At 41.7% G+C, this 17,353-nt stretch overlaps 1 protein-coding gene across 1 annotated transcript; it reads right to left on the minus strand.

Moving 5' to 3' along the window:
• Nucleotides 1–1,168: 1,168 nt before the first annotated feature.
• On the minus strand, nt 1,169–16,997 carry afap1l1b (actin filament associated protein 1-like 1b). The gene is made up of 19 exons (XM_020097412.2): nt 16,778–16,997; nt 10,094–10,222; nt 8,550–8,630; nt 7,756–7,832; nt 7,560–7,677; nt 7,370–7,459; nt 7,063–7,274; nt 6,574–6,753; nt 6,365–6,457; nt 5,882–5,984; nt 4,656–4,811; nt 3,993–4,207; nt 3,725–3,870; nt 3,551–3,632; nt 3,323–3,431; nt 3,045–3,212; nt 2,801–2,967; nt 2,113–2,238; nt 1,169–2,019 (listed from the first exon to the last, which is right to left on the minus strand). The coding sequence occupies exons 1-19, from the start codon at nt 16,797–16,799 to the stop codon at nt 1,993–1,995; spliced, it is 2,301 nt and encodes a 766-aa protein (XP_019952971.2). The 5' UTR covers nt 16,800–16,997; the 3' UTR covers nt 1,169–1,992.
• Nucleotides 16,998–17,353: the final 356 nt, after the last annotated feature.

The raw sequence follows: 17,353 nt of genomic DNA on the forward strand, positions 1-17,353 counted from the left end.
ATTGACAGTGACCCCATGTTCTTGTGAATGTTATATATCAAGAACACCGAAAGGAAATTTGATTTCACTGAGCACAAACATTCATCTGGACTCAACTGATTAGCACCTGAAGGTAAAAGGTCACAGTGACCTGACAAAACCCTTTGAGATAATCTTTTCACATGAACTGGTTTGATTTGTGTGTTCAAAGAACAAACATCACGTTGGCCTCACAAAACACATTTGGCCTCTTGAACATGATTTCTCAATTCTGTCTTTCATCGAATTTTGACCAGTTGTCACTTGGACTCAAAGACGAACTGATTAGATTTCAGTGGTCAAAGGTCTTGTCTGCAAAAAAAACAAACTGCAGAGGTTGAGAAATGCTTTATTAGTCCCACAGTGGGGGGAATAATAAAGCAAACAACTAGAGTTTAATGTTGTTTTGCTTAGAGTATAACATTAGGACTTAAATCAGCATTGTAAAGAGGTTCAGGTCATCCAAATGACAAGAAACACAAGTTAATACTCTTTGTAGTGTGCAGGCACCATTGTTTCAAGTGCAGCTGGATTGAAAATGTGTTGACTCCTGTTTGCCCATGTATCATTACAGATATGTGAAAATTGAGTGTTTATCTTTTATTTTCTTATTTTTTATACACGAAGTAGCCAAATGTGTTTACCATAAACACAGTGAGCAATGCATGCAAAAAAATGTTTTCGCTGTTGAGAGACACGATTCTCTCGCAATGTATTGACACTAAAACATATTGGTAGCTGTTCAGAGACGGGAACAAAATTAAAACTACTTTCTTAGGCATTTTGTCTCAACTTTACAAAATACTAGAATTTATTTCTCCACTAGATGGGGACAAAGGACCAAAATTGTGACGTCACTGTTTGTTGCTTCCACTAAACCTGATCAAGAAATTTAATGAACGAACATTGAAACAGTGAAACAGCTCAGCGGTTAGAGGAGGTCGTCCACCAACCAGAAGGTCAGGAGTTAGATCTCCAGCTTCTCCTGTGTTTTGTGTACTGAGGGAAGATACTGAACTGTGTGATAGGAAAAACACAACATATAGAAGCACTGGATGATTGTGTGTGAATGGGTAGCATGTGCTGGCCGACTAGAAAAGCGCTATATAAACACAGACCATTTACAATTTAAACAGCACAGTAGACAAAGTTGTTTGATAAAGTTACCATTTACTTCAACATGTGTGTTGTTCATATCTCGGTGACGAGCAGGGAAAGCAGACACTTGGTCACGATTCTGCTGAGATGAAAACAGAGGTGGATTTCCAAAACATTTGTGTTATCACAATATACAACAAAATAAAGTGCAAAAGGCAAATATGAAAAATATACACATATTGGTTAAAAACCCACTAGTTTCACATTGCAATAATTAACATTTACTCACTGGTTTCAGGAACAGTGTCACACTCTAAATAACTTCACAACATGTGAGATGCTTCTCTCACTAATTACGATAATTTAAGGTAATTAAAGAATTTCTTTACTTTGGTTTTTCATTTTCCATGACACACATCATGTCAAATAGAATAAAATCAGTGGGTGTTTACAGGAAGTCTTGTCTGTAACTCTGACCTCACAGCGAACCACACTCTCCCTTTGCTGCTACGTCTATGAAACAATCACATAGTCACTCTCTGTGCAAATGTATACACACATGCAAACTCACACGAACATAAACACTTTCGTCGTGATCCACGTTAATACTGAACCGGTGCATCAGTCGAGTCAGTCGTATTTACAGTGGTTGGGACGGCACCGTGCTGCCTGTACTTGCAAAGATTCCTGTATGTTTATAGAAGGGAGAAGGGAATGTGTCTGTCCTCCCCCTCCTTCTCTTCTTCCTCTTCCTCTCCAATGCAGCGCGTTCTTGTTCTTCATCTGCTCCTTCCTTCCTTTACACATCCTCACGTCTCACGGCTCAGTTCTTTTTTTCACCCTATAAATCTGGCTGTCGATCCATTCATGTTCAGTCTAGGTCGCCTTCTTTGACTCCCACTCCTGGAAACCATGACACAGCAAAAAATGAGGAACACATTTCTCCCTGTGTGCATCACACACACATGCACACACACATGCACACACACACTTTACCTTCTTCTTCTGCATGACATTCCCCTTGGAGGAGGCGTAAAGAGATGGAGGTCGTTTACGAAGCTCAGATGCTGAGTTCACCGGCACAGTCTCGTTGTAAACCTTTTCAACTTTACTGCCCGGTGCCTGCACACACAAGCACATACACACGTAGCAGGACACACACACACAAATGTCAGATTCAGCAATTACATTTGAAACTAGAATGCCAGTAGAGCTCATACTCCACCAAGGCCCAACCACTTTTAAATTCACTAGATCACCCCCCAGCTCTGTACCAAAAGTGGTTGGGTTCTTTTCCTGACTCATAAATATCCTTCCACAAAGTTTTGTAGAAATGTATCTGCATAATCTTGTTACAATCAAACAAGCAACAAACAAATAGACAGGGTGAAATTATAACCTCCTTGGAGGAGGTAATGATTTGGAAATGAAATCCAATGATCTCTGACACATCTCTGCCATGTAATTCATAAACTCCTCCAGATGTAGGAATTGTCAAAGTCAAAGTGAACTTTATTGTCATTCAGACCACACAACAAGAAGTTCACAGCGCAACGAAATTGCATTTCTTCCAGCTCCATGTGCAAATATAAAAGTCAAGTAACTTATCACAAAAAAAATAGACAAAGGAATGTCTTTAGGTCTTTATTGTATAAAGGTTTCAGTCTGTGCTTCAGCTTCCTACCTTCACACTGAACTTGGTGTCAGTGGGCGGACCCAGTGCTCCTCTAGCCAATGATTTCTTCAGGTTTTCTTTGACTTCTGTCAGTCGGAGCTCCAGCTCCACCCTCTCCTCCTCTTTCTGTTTACACAGCGTCTCCAGCATGGCTAACCGCCGCTCCAGAGCTTGACCTGCACATACACACACTGATAGTTAGTACTACTGTGAAGCTGACAGTTCTTCAGTGTGTGTGTAATTTGTGTCTGACCTGTGCCGCTCTTCATCTCCTCCTTTAACTCCTTCTTCTCCCTGCGGAGGGAAATCAGTGCATTTTTCAGCTCCTCTTTTTGCTTCTCCAGCTCCTCTTTCTGCGTCAGGTACCGCCTGGCATCCTCCTCTGCTCGCGTCTTTCCATACCGTCCATACTGATTTACATCTATCAGAAAACACACAGAGTATATGTATATATGTATATATGGAACCGGAGGGACAATGATGAATGTTACTTCATGTAAACAGTCTAATAAATTATGACATGAGACTCACTGGAGACGTGTCTCTTTATGGCAGCCTGCTGTTCAGTCTTTTCAGAGTCTCTGCTGGAGAAGGAGGCGTGGCGTCTCACCTGGCCCGCCCTGCTGTCAACATCTCTGTCCTACAGGATATGGACAATTTAAGTACATTTACCCCCCCCCCCCCATCCATCCCTGTGCTTGGAAATCTTGAATTCAGATATCTTGTATGTTATCGCCGGATCACATGATGTTTCCTCACCTCAACACTTTCATAGACCTCATCATAAGTTCTGGAGTCTGTCGAGGTGCTGCTGGAGGAAGTAGCAGTGGTAGTGGCCCACCTGACAGGAGGAAGAGGCAGATGTAGTTCAGGATAAAATAACAAGAGACAGAAGACTACATGCAGAAACACACACACGAGGAGGTGACTCACAGGAAGGAGTGTCTGGCAGCGTGCCGTATGTCGGTGAGAGTGTCCACGTCGATGTAGTCGTAGTGCAGCTCTTCAGGGAGAGTGGAGCTGCCGGTCTCTGCAAACAACACACCGAGCCAGCGGCCAAGATCCTCAGAGCAGCTGGCCTGACGGACACACACATAAACCCATAAACAGTTTAGCTTCATGGTTTCCAGAAAATGAAGGTGAGTTAAGGTGTTAACTTTGTCTTCATTAAATTCTCTCTTTTGATACGACAGTACTCTACCTCTAGAACTGCCAGTTCATTGCCTCCCTGCAGGATGCGGAAGGAGAAGGGGTGTTTGGGGCCGGGGCCGCCCGGCACCACTTCTGCCCCTTTAAGCGGCACCGCAATGACCGGGGGCCTCTGTTCCCCAGGTTCCTTCTGCAGGTACAGACTTCCTCCTTGCACCACACACCAGCGCTCCTTCCATGAGCCACTGAGAGATGCACTAAGGTAACCTGACGAGAGAGAGGAGGAAAGTAAAAGTGATGATCAGAGAAAAAGATGGTTAAGTATGAAAACAGCTTAACTGTGTAACATGTATTAGTAACAATGAATCAATCATTCTTCAAGTGCTGTGTAATTTCAAGTGTAGCCTGCATATGTGAATAAAACATGGTTTATTATAAAATGATTATGGTCTAAATTTGTCTGTTGATTTTTCTATTTATTGTCTAATGATGTAAACTTATTCCTTAATGTGTTTTTTTCCCCCAATTGTAAATAAAGGTTTAGCTCAATTTAAGAGCTATATATTAATTATGACACAATGATTCATTTTACAGCAACATATACATTGGTTATATGGTTATAAGTCTACAATTCTACTTCTTATCAATAACGTAAAACTTCTAATAATCAATTGACTATCAACCAAATAGCTCCTTGATCAGGTTGTGTTCTCACCACAGCGCGGGTTGTCATGGTGACCAGCAGAGGATGGAGCCTCTCCCGGTAAAGGGGGTTTCCGTTTGGAGAAAGTGATGATGCGATTGATTTTCTTCCCTGCTGCTCGGCTCATCGACCCCGTCAGCTCCGAGAACGCTCCGCGCTTCCCCCGATCTGAAATCAAACGTACCTCGGTCAAACTGTGCCTTAGATGACGGTGAGGTCATAGAGCAGAGGAGCGCTTCATACACAACAGAGGTGAGAGGAGGCTTACATGGTGTGCAACCAAAAAAGAGTGAAAATGCCGGTTCATCACTCAAGTGTAAAATAATATTTATACCCACATTTCTGATTTAAAAAGCACACAATAAAAATATGATGAAAACTGTAAGAGGTTTTAATTGAGGAACATTCTTGTCAAAATAATACTCTTTTCTTTTGGGATTCAATAATAATATATTGTATTTAATTTCATAGAATTGTATTTATTGAGCCAAACCCTAAAGTGCGCTTGTGTGCTCATACTGAATGGACCAGGTGCTGCGGCACTCGGCCCAGCGTACTTCCTATGATGTCAGAGAGGGACAATCGCAGGAAGAGGACGGGAAGGATGTCATATCTGCTCTGCGCCTCACTTCCTGTCTCTCCCTTTCTCTCATGTCTCTTTAGGTTCAGAGCCCTCAGTCCGTAAAAGATTTGTATTGCGACTGAAACAATACGACTGTGTGACCCAGCAACATGGATCCACTGCTTTATCCTTCCTGATTTTGTGGGTTGATAAACAAAAAATAGTGTTTGATCGCACCCTTGAAAGAGTGCGTGTGTGTTTGTATATACACACGTCTTTCTATGTTTGTGCTGACTAATTTTAGTTCAAAGGCATAGTAGTGGAGACACTTCTGCTCTTGGAGGACATTTCTAGCATCAGCGATGGTCATCTAAATTACTTTTTAAAAACACATCTTTAGTGGTTAAATATATGCATTTTAGTAAAGCACTTATATGTTTTAGAGTAACAAATTATATATTCATGTGTTCAAGACAGGAAAATCCCTTTATGTTTGTATAAAAGGTATGTATGTTTTATGTATGGGGCTGTATAAATGCATTTATTGTTTTATTCAATATGAGTTTTATTATTGTATTTATAAACTAATTTTGCTCATCATATGAAGCCACAGTACAAGAAAGAGAAAACAATTAAGACCCAATCAATCACTGGTTATTGATTAAGTTAAACCTACATAGTGAGTCGGTTGTGTCCCGTCCTGGCACATGTGCAGTGGACTGAGTGTCCACTGTTGGTCCGCTGTCTGAGTCTGATGCTGGTCGATCAGACTGCAGCACCTGGAGAAGACAAAGAAAACAGGGTCATTACGTTCCACTGACCAAAGTTTGAAAAAAAAGAGAACTATTCTGCCAACATGGGGCTGTAACGGCCGTGTCACTGTGAACTCAGCTGGCTGGCTCGGCAGCTGCCAGCAAAGCAACCACAATAATGTCACCACATTCACTGCTCGTAAACTAGGAGCCAATGGAACAGTTGTGTCATGCGTGGGATGAAAAAAATGAGGTCAGCAGTATCTAAATTTACTTGGATTTAGAAATACACTTTGAGAAATGAAGATGTAGACAGAAAAGTAAAGGTGACACAGATTGTTTAATGGTCAAATCCTATGACATACACAGGCAAAGACAGTACTGTAGACTAACATACACACACACACCTTGTCAAGCTCCAGCTTCCTCTGTATAATGGGAGAAGTGGAAACATCTGGTCCTTCAGTGTTGCTACATTGGCTGCCAACTTCTTGCACCACCTGGACCCAGAAAAGGAAAACCTTCACTTCCATACACAATCCTGTGTTCTCCTCTCAGCCACAATCTCCTGCCTCTTCTCAGCACCATCACACTCTGATTCAGTGAACACAGGTACCTTGAGCCACCGCTGGGCCTGCTCCTTACTCTGCACAGCCAGGACCAGAGCCTCGCCTCCAGGCAACGAGAAGCGCAGCTCGTGTCTCTTTTTCTTGCCCTCCTTCGGGACGTAGATGACGTTGCACAGATTCAGCGGGAGCTCTGTGTGGGGAGTGCTCTCTTTGATGCTCTTATAACACTGTGAACAAGAGAAGAGAACAAGAGACTGAAGTATAGAAAGACAAAGGAAAAAAAATATATATAGAATGTAGTGGTACTAGTGAGCAATATTGTTTTGAGGTTGCGATCCCAGCTATAAACATCTGTTTACCTGAAACTAAACGAGAGGTCTGCCATAATAACGTCAAAGGAGCATTTCTAATAATTGCACTTAATGTGCAGCAATCCAACAGTGCAGACTCTATATCATCTGACAGTTCACTGGAACAATAGCTTTCATTACCTTTGAAAACTACATCAGCTAAAATTATAAATCTAATCTTTTTACCTGTAGTTTATTGTCTCGCACGACGACAAGCTGTTTAGTCCACTGGCCGAAGCGTTTCTTCCGTAGCAGGAAGGCGCAGATGCGGCAGTCTCTAATTGGTCCGTCTGGGCTCTCCTCGGCCGTCCATCTCTGAGGCTGGTCCCGCCCCTTTGCCTCCTCGTCTTCTTCCTCGTAAGACTCATAGGAACTGCTCAGAGCGTCGGAGTCATTGTCTGAACAACAAAAATAACATGCATGAAACTATCACAAAACATCCACAGACAGTTTTGTGTATTCCACGTGTACTTCACCACCAGGGTGGACTCACAGGAGTTTTTGGGAGGACCGTTAATCCTGGTGATGGGGTAGTTATTGTCTGCATCTTCATAATAAGCATCTTCAACTGAGTTCCTGGAAGCTGCAGGAGAAAAGAGTACGATTTGAGAAAGAGAAACTTCTAATAATTAAAATGAGTTTTTTTGAGTATGTGCATGTGAGCGTGTGTTCACAGCACTGACCGTTCATATTGGTGGTGAAGTACTGAGGGGTGGATCCAGGATCCAGAGGAACAGCCTCCTCATAGTAGTCATCGGGAAGTGGGGTGGTGGGCACAGGAGGGGGTGTGTCGGTGGGTGTCTGTGGAACCAGGGATGAAGGTTAAACCATCATAGTTTAGTTAGGAGAATAAAGGCAGGTGGACAGTCAGTGACTTACAGACTTATTAGGACGAGTCTTCTCCTCTTCCTCTTTCTGCTCCACTGGAGACACACTGAGCATGTGCAAATCACAGTCTGGTGAAGGGACAAAGGATTTGAGATATCAGACATGAATGTAAATGTAATAAAAACTGTATTTTTCTTTCATGCAGGATTTATTATCTTCATTTTTTTTTAAATTTTCTTGAGTTTCTTTTTTGTTTACAATGAGGAGCTTTGACATATTTCAGGATTTAAAGCTAAAAACTTTTCATGCAGTTTTTTCCTGCCATGCCAAACACGAAACCTGAAAGCTGAATTATCGAACACATTTCATGACCAAAGTAGCTTAAATGTGGTTGAAAATGAAGCTGATTGATTTTTCCCAGGCTTGAAAGAATGAGCAGGTCCATTTTTAGGGAAAAATCTTTTGCAGTTTGATGCTTCCAACCTACAAATATATATATTGTAGAGCTTTTTATTCCACCACAGGCCTCACTCTTTCACATTGTCAGTGGAGATAAGTGCACATCACATAAAATATTTAATTTCTATTCCATCTTAATCTCCTGGCAGATTAAAAATGGACAGATTAATCACTAGACTAGATGGTGCCGACATTCCCTAGAGCCACGCCGTTAGTATGGTTATCAGTTAAATATATCTTATATATCCATCTCATAACAGATGTTTATTGTGTAAATATCTAGATCTTGGTTATGATGATTATAAATACAGTATTCTAATAACCTTCTCCACATAAAGGTTCATGACACTGAACTGGCTTGCAGGTCTTTGCAGGGGTCTACTCACCAAAATCCTCAAACAGAGACTCCACAAAGCTTGTGCCGTTGCCATAGAGACAGCTGTTCATGTAGACATCGGATCCATTGACTGTGGAAGGGATAAATTAAAGGTAGTTACAGATAGGATTACCAAACAGGAAGAAAGTGATTGCTCATTAATTTTCAGTGCTGGAGTATCTGTATTTTTAAGCCAATAGATTGTAAGGAGACCAACATGAGACAATAGGGGAGTGGAGATTGTAAATCTGTGCACCAGATGAAACAGGACAAAGGAAGTCGTAACACACGTTTGAATATCTTCCAAACTCCCAGAAATTTCTGGAAGTGTTGAGAGAAATCATTCGCTGAGGCTTTTATCTGTATAAACTGAACCTAGGTGGATTATACTATTGCATTGCGTAAAATGGGCTGAGCAGCCTGAAGTCCATTTTGACATTTGTTGTGAGCCATCAGGATGTTTTGCTTTTCTCCTTTCTCTGACCTCCTCTCATTATCCTCTTAAAACTTTACATTTCATTATCCTCTTACAGAAATCCCTTTATCCTCGGTGTCATCCTGTGTTCTCTCGGATAAACCAGGACCTACTGTGAAGACCTCAGTAAGATTTTGATGTCATGGAGACTGCATTTTGTTGCATGTGTCTAACTATAATTACTGTGTGGTGTCTGATGCAGTGTTTTGCAGCAGCAATCTGGTTAGCTAAGTACAGGAGGGTTGCACTGATGCAAAAAGACAAGTACAAAAGGAAATAGTCAGTCTTTAAGTGACTCAAGTGTAAATGGCTTTAACTGAACTGCTGCATGAGTCAAACTGAATAGATTTCAAGCAGGATGCAGCTGAAAAACTGGAAAAATGTTCAGTTAAATTCCCCCGGATTAATGAGAGCCAGTTATTAGTTTGTACTTCACAGCAGGTGATAAGATAGGTTACTCAATAACTTTGTTATTTTCTTATTAAAAGAGGTAGTGTAACTTTTAAGTGTCAAACCTATAATGGCTTGAGATTATGTAAAATATTGATGTGTTGAGAGCCGAAGTCAGACTCAGGGAAATAAAACTAAAATGTATGTATATGCGGCGATCAGCAGACAGAGACTTGAGTCGTCTTGCAGCGGCAGCAGGTTTGTTTGTAATCCGGGCGCTTTGCTGCATGTCTTCTTCGCTCTCTCTCCATATTAATACTGTCCTATCAATAAAAATGAATCTCCAAAAAATATCTTTAAAATTTGTTTGAATAAAGTAATTTAATGTTTTGGGTCTGATGACACTACATAAAAAATGTGACTGGTGTTACCTCCTCCAAGGAAGTTATGTTTTCCTCTGCATTTGTTTGATTGTTTTCAAGATTGCACAAAAACTACTGGATGGATTCCCACAAAATTTGGTGGAAGGATACAGTTTGGAATAATTCATGGATCTGACTGATACTTATGAGATTGTGCAATTTGGTGTGGTTTAATGAGGAGACTGTTCAGTATTAACAGAGGCTACGACAACTGTACAAACAAATTCAATAATAATAATAATAACAATATGAATAACACTGTGGTACCAGAAAGCTGCAGTGAGTCCAGGATGTTGCGTATGGAGGCCATCTTGTCAGCAGTGGCAGGACTGACTGTCTCGTGATCCAACATCTTCAGCAGAGAACCCAGCTCGTTCACGAGTCGCTCCACCACCACTGGGTAAAAAAGACGAATAGATAATATATCATCTGTTCCTACAGAACCACAATAAAACACTCGGGCATCATGGGAATGTGCACGGTGAAGACTTGCGACATGGTTAAAATGCCTATGCTATTACACAGACTGCATCGAAACCGGCATCAATTTAACACGTGCATGTGAGACCAAAACTGGAAGCTTAGTCAGTGTGGGCCTCCCAACAGCTGGGAGGGAAGAGATATTCAACATGTTAACATATCGGTCTACTCCACGTGTCTGCCTTACAGTAAGATTTTTGTGTATCGTGTTTTCTGTCCTTTTTTTTTCCTGTATCACACCCGATCAAATCCTACTGTCAGTTTGGACATTTCAAGCTTTCTTTGAGAAATAATTGTTTCCATGTCCAACATTGACATCCTGTGAGTGTACGTGTGTCAATGAGTGTGTGTTTTGTTGACCTTAACATTGTTCCAAATGCCCTGACACACTCTTCTCACACATCCTGCCTGCTCAGAGATGACAAAGTCAGGAGGGGGGAAGCAGAGAAAAGAGAGAAAAGAGGGTGAGGAGGAGGAAGAGAAGGAGGGGGAGCACGCTTCCTTCTCTAAAGGAAGTGGAGCCAAAGTAAAGAAGGAAATCTGTAGTTCTAAAAGAGATATAAGGATGTGGTTACAAAAGTGCCTGTAGCACAGGGTGGGTTCATTTCATTGTTTCCAGCTCATTCATAGGAGAAGTTAGAGAGACATTAGAGTCTCCAGCGGACATGCACTTAGCTTCTCTCTAATAATTGCCTTAAATACTGAATACAGGCCACCACCATCTGTAAAGTACAGTATTATTGAGGCCACTGAAAAAAAATCCATGAACCTAAAATAATTTCATTTCAGTTTGAGTTCAATTTAGTTTCTGTGGAAAATTCTATCATCCCATGATGCCCTACAAAGCCTCTTTGAGTGGAAACAGCCACTCAAAGAGGCTTTGTGCTCATCATTTCAGGCATTAAAATTTCAAAAGAGAAAAAAAACAGAAGTTGATTAGAAGTTCAAGGACACGGATGGAACTTACAAATCATCACAAAGTTGAGCTTTTACGATGAGTAATGCATCTACCACCTTTATTGATCCTGAATACATTTTAAAAGCTTTTGATGTCACAGGTTAGTTCGGGTCCAGGTTACTTTATTTGTCGGTAGATTTGGTTTTCAGTCTACGAAAGACAGACCAGACAGGATAAAAGATGTAATAATACCTCAAAATAAAACTTTATAAATACTACCATAAAATAAGCATGAAATAAATAAAAGTGATCCAGAATCCACACAAAAAAAAACACTGCACCCAACAGCCAACACAAGAATATACATCTTTGTTGATCTGTGTGATTTTAGTTGTATTCTAATAAAAAAACGGAACAAATCTAGTTTGACGTTAATACAATACAAAAAGTTTATATGACTAAATTAATATATTATAATTGAATATGTTATAATATATTATATATGGAATTTCTGACAAAGAACTGGGCTACATTCAAAAAGCACCAACACAGTCTCGCTTTCTTTCTCACAGAAAGACAGTGAGAGAAAAGCCCTCACTCTGAGCGTCTTCCGCCGCCCTGCCTGCCCGACAATGTTTCATTGTCTCGACGAGGGCCAAAATTAGACAACCACAATGGTCCTGCAAGACCAGAGCAAACAACACAATCTCAGAGACTCCAACGAAAAAACAAAACAGGAACCAACACACGCACGGCCTGCGAGGGGCGTGGTGCAACACAGCTGCAACGTCTCCATCCATGGGTCTTTGGGGTTAGAGGATAAATCTCCAGCTGCTGTGTGATGATGTGTGTGTGTGTGACTGTGACTCTAAGTGTGTGTGTTTGATAGCGCTATACTTCTCGGCCAGCAGCTGTGGTTTCCTGTCTTAGTTGTCGACAGAAGCTTCTTTCCACTTCTTCCCGATCATAACTCTCTCTCTCATCCACCCCTGCTCTCGGTCTTCCTCCTTCTTTGACCCTTCTCGTTTTCCATCTCTCACCATCCTGCTGTTTCCCCCTTTGTCCCAACATCCTCTGTCATTCTATAAACTCCCCCTCCGCACTATATCCTCGTCTTACTCTCCATCTTTTAAAAGGCTCAGATCACAAGATCTGTTGTACTTCACTTCTCATTCCCCACAATGAAAACCAACAACAAAGACTCAGTTCAGTCAATCAACAAGTCCAGTAATGACACGGTAGAGCTGGGCCTTTGGTCTATTTTCTGTTTCTTGAGGTTTAACTTTACACAGTCAAGGCCATCAACGTATTTGCTGTCTCTCTCTCTCTCCCTCTTTCATTCTCTCTCTCTCTCTCTCTCTCTCATTCTCCTGGGGGACCATGAGGGTTCAGAGGCTGAGAATCAGCTGTTCTGGAGGCTTGTGGTCGGTCTCACCCACAGAGGGATCTTTGTAACCCCCATTCCACACAAACACACACACAGACAAACACATGCTCACACACTCACACAAACACATGCACACGGCACAAATTTTCTCTTTGAATCCTTTTTTTCCAATGATGGACACAGACATTCCTTCACACACAGAAACTATGACTTTGTGCTCAGTTATCCAACACTGCAAATGTACGTTCACAAGACTCCTTCGGAAAGTGTGTGTGTGTGTTTGTGCTTTTACATACATTTTTATGTGTTTTTGCAGGCAGACTTCCAGAAGAAGGTCAGTCATGAGACCTGAGCCATGCGACTCTCATTTGTACTGATTTAGTGTGTTTGGTTGTTGCTCACAACAAAACAACTGGTTCTCACTGCTGCCGCTGCCGCCGCTGTTTATCTCGCCACTTGCTTATGGGCAGCTCGGGGTGACACAGAAAAGACAGTTAACTCTTGCTCATCTGAGGCTCTCGCTCCCACCCATTACATATGTCACCCATAACTCACACACATCCAAGGGTAACCTCTTCTTTGACTTGCCTCACCCATCCAGACGAACCCTCCCAGTTATGATCTTTCCCAGGACTGTATGAGGGCATTGGAGTCATTTGCTTGTTGTTTCCATGAATTCTGTTCAGCCATTACAGGAACATACAAGATTCTCTTTCACACAAAAATTAGCTTTTCATGCGTTTTTCATATTAAGATGCTTTCAAGATCTCCAAAGAGTGTGAAACCAGTATTTTGCACTCCAGCATCTTCTTCCTGCCTCCCCCACAATCCCAGAGGTTGACATCCCTCCAGATCCCACATTCTCCCCTCCACTCCTCTCGTTCCCTCCCGCCCTCCTTCTCCCACTCTGATCTTTTCCTTTTAACTCCTTTTCCCTCGTCTGCTTCTCTCCATCCCTTCTCTGCAGACAGAAGGTCAGAGGTCAAGTCTTGGCTGCCCCAGCAGCTCCCTCGAAGACAAAAGTCTGCTTCAAGAGATGCGCCATCCCCTGATTCATATTTTTCGTGACAACAGTAGATGGTGTCAGTGGTCGCCATCAGTCAGACAATTTAAAAAGTCCCTTCCAGGCCAAGAAGGCTGGCAAGAGCTTTAAAAAGAAACAGCTGAGGGGAAAAAGTTTTTCTCTTATTCACATTCTTTCAATATCTTCTCACTTTCCTCTGATTGTGAAGAGACAGAGGAAACAGAAGCCTCCATTAAATGAGAGACGCTGTCATATTCCATTAAGAAATACCCTCATTATGCTCCCTCTGCTTGTTTTACACTGAACCAAAAAAAAAGCCTGTGTGTGATTTTAGATAGCACGCCACCATTCACGAATCAGAGGTAGACATCACGTCTACACTTTCTCCCACTATCCAGAAATAAAGCCAAAATATCGTGAATATCAACGCCGCCATCTTGCACTGATTATGGGATTTGGAGCCAGCCAGAGTAGCGATCAGGGGATTTCATGGGACAGTACACCTGCTCTCAGCTGTTACACATGATGTTTCATGTGGGTGTTTTTTCCTGTATTTCACTTTGAGAGCAGGACGTATTGATTTCACATTCAGATTTTGTAATACTTTCCATCAAAACCAAGCACTCGCACCCTTGCATGTACTTCGATTTGCTCTGCTGGTGCTCAAACTGTTGGTTGCACTCAAATATCTTGTTTTTCAGACAGATTTCCTGCCCTCCAGCATCAGTTCTTCTACTTGTGCTAATGTTGCACAGATTTCTCCTCTGACTTTTTCTTCTGTGCTTCGATTCTTTAGTGCAACAAATCTGTCAAAATTCCCCGACCAATAGAATTTCAGGTGCATTGTTGACAGATGAAATTGTCCCATTGCCCAGTTTGAGAACCACTGCTGTTCGCTGTCATCAGTGTCTCTGTCACTGACACATGCCCTGCACCGAAACATAATTATTCTATTCCTATTAAAACTTAGAATAAATAAACTTTGTGACTTTGACAGAGAAAGGAAAAGGGAGAAGGTGGGAGTCACTGGTAGTGGAGAAGGAAAAGGGAAGAGGAAATGTGAGGGAACCATGGTCAAGGTCAAAGCTGGCCCCAGTTGTCAAACACAGAGGACTTATGTGTCTGTGTGTAGACGTATGAATCCACTTGATTAAATCAGCCAACAGTAGAATTATCAACTGTATCAACTGCATGCAGTATAAGAAATTTAAATTCCACCGAAAACTGAATGAAAACATTGTTTTCTCACAGAACTCCATAATCAGTTACTCCTTTTTTTCTACACAACACAGCTGCACAGTGTCCGACCATATAACACTTGAGTTATACTGTATGAGGTGCTTGTGTTGCATATTGTCAATGCGTACAGGGACTCTTGAATACAACAGCCATTGTTAATGTTATTATTAACATCTGTGATTTTGTGATGATATGACAGTCGACCTTCATTCATACTGTTTCACTGCTGAAAGAGATTCTCAAACATGCGAACAACTTTACCGAAAGCAGCCCCCCCACCAATACATTAAAGCATAAATATGATAATAGTCCCCTCATGGCACCTGATCAGGACGGAAATTATTTTCTTATCAATTGTAGAACGATTGTTTTTAATCACGTAAAGTACTAGTACATAAGTATAATTATTTTCAAAATACTGACAATATGATTATTATTACATAGCTGCGCTCGGAGTGTAGTAATACTCAGGATTTGAAAAGTCAATGGCTTAAAGTGAACTTTGTTACTTCTGCCGAGGAGAAAATTTTTTCACCCCTGTACTTTTGTTGGTTTGTTTATCAGCAGGATTACGCAAAAACTACTAGGCGAGTTTCCAGAAAAATTGGTGGAAGGATGGGACAAATTTTATGGGTGGATCCAGATAAGAATATCCAAGATTTTTTCCTTTCATGGATCTTGATGAAAAATATTAGGCATATTTAACGAACTGATATCTACGAATATGTGCAATGTAATGCAATTTGATTAAATTTAAGAAAACACTGGGGCCTTGAGCTCTACTGAGTGCCACTCTACTAACTCTCAGTTTCCTTCTGTAATTGTTTGTTTGATAAGGTAGCACAATTAAGCAAAAACGACTCAACTGATTACCGTGATATTTTGTGGAGGGGTGGGGCGTTACCCAAGGGAGAACCCATTCAATTTTGGTACGGAGCCAGATCAAGGGGCGGAACCTGGATAAAAAAAAAATCCACTCTCTTTAACGTTGCATTTTTCAACACTGATTTCTCAGAGTCATTCATGGATCTTCGTGAACAAAATAAAAAAAAACATGTTTAGGGAACCAATGCTTGAGTGTGTGCAATTTAATGCACATCCAAATATATATTTTGAATTTAAATGTGGTTTCATAAGGGAACAGCAGGACCTTTTATTCAGCTGCTATTCTACATTCTGATCATTCTTCTTACTCCAATTGTCCTCGTGCTCAAGGTAATCCAAATCAATTTGGTGTTAACTCATACCACATCACCTGAATAACAGGCTCATCAGCTGCTTTAATCTCCTCCCATTGTTTACCCCAACATGATCACTTGTGATGCACAGTGGCAGTTTTAAGCCTCTGCTTCATCACCTGGTGTCACATAAGGCAGCTTCCTGTTTCCAGTGAGTAGCCTGAGGGCGACAGATGAAACAGAGCATCCATTCACCAGCTACAGCTACAGCTCTCTCTCCTCCTGCAGCTTCTCCTCCTGCAGCTTCTCCTCCTGCAGCTTCTCCTCCTGCACCTTCACTTCCAACACAACACTTTCCCTGTTGGCATCCGGTTGCATCACCGACCTGAACGAGGACACCTCCCCCCAACAGCCAATCACAGCGCGCCGTCCCGTGTAGTAGGTGCGTGACGTCACTGCGCCCCGTTACCTCCAAACAAACCTGACTTGTTTCAAACGTGGAGTCACACGAACCCGGTGACGACGCTTCACGTTGAAGAAGAATTCAAATAAAACACAAGTCACACCAGCGGCTCTTTTTCTTTTTTAACTTCTCACCCTGTCGTCTGTCACGGAGGCTTCCAGGTGTGAAGTGTGTCGAAGGATATAAAGTTGTGTTTCTCCTGTTACTCGTGGAGCGGAAGTGCTCCAAGTCAAACTCACTCCACAAACGAACATATGATGAGACGCAGCCACTGTTACTCACCGCTCTGTGGTTTGGGCTCCATGTCTGATGTTCCGCAGCGGCTCCACCAGCGTGTCTCCACTAATGCTCCTTCGGTAGTTTCATTTAAAAAAGTTGTAAACTTGTGAGGCGGAACCACCACAGCGGGCAGCGGGGCTCAGTCAGACTCTCTGCGGGGATCTGCGTCCGAGTGGCCGCTACAGTTTGGAGTTGGACTCTGCTACCGCCCGGTTCTTCATCCAGGGAGGAGCCGCTGGGTCCTAGTGCTCGTCCATGTTTCATGCTGCATACCAGTCAATCTGAGGAAGTGCAACGATCCAACGTGTTTATCTGTGTTGTTGTATTTATACCTTTATATACAGTCTATGATTTATACACAGTTTATGTTATTATATTTAAAAGACTGAAACTAGAAAACTCTAAAAAACGTCTTCAATTGGCAACACACAAGAATTAAGTTTGTTCAAATCGTAACTAACAAGTTATATTTACAGAAATAACTTTATTCATGTTTAATTGTGTGTGTATATATATACAAAATAAACCTGAGGTACTTGGCAGTATTTCCATTTTATGCTACTTTGTTTCCAGTCCACT

The sequence above is a fragment of the Paralichthys olivaceus genome, chromosome 15 (genome assembly GCF_024713975.1).
Source record: "Paralichthys olivaceus isolate ysfri-2021 chromosome 15, ASM2471397v2, whole genome shotgun sequence".
NCBI lineage: Eukaryota > Metazoa > Chordata > Actinopteri > Pleuronectiformes > Paralichthyidae > Paralichthys > Paralichthys olivaceus.

Excerpts from the sequence above, each read along its gene's own strand:
- afap1l1b (XM_020097412.2), bottom strand. The coding sequence starts at position 16,799 with ATGGAGCCCAAACCACAGAGCG. Across the intron at positions 8,631-10,093 it reads GGACTCACTGCAGCTTTCTG|TCAATGGATCCGATGTCTAC; the intron begins GTACCACAGTGT and ends TCCCTTCCACAG. Across the intron at positions 3,633-3,724 it reads GCTGCCAGACACTCCTTCCT|GTGGGCCACTACCACTGCTA; the intron begins GTGAGTCACCTC and ends TCCTCCTGTCAG.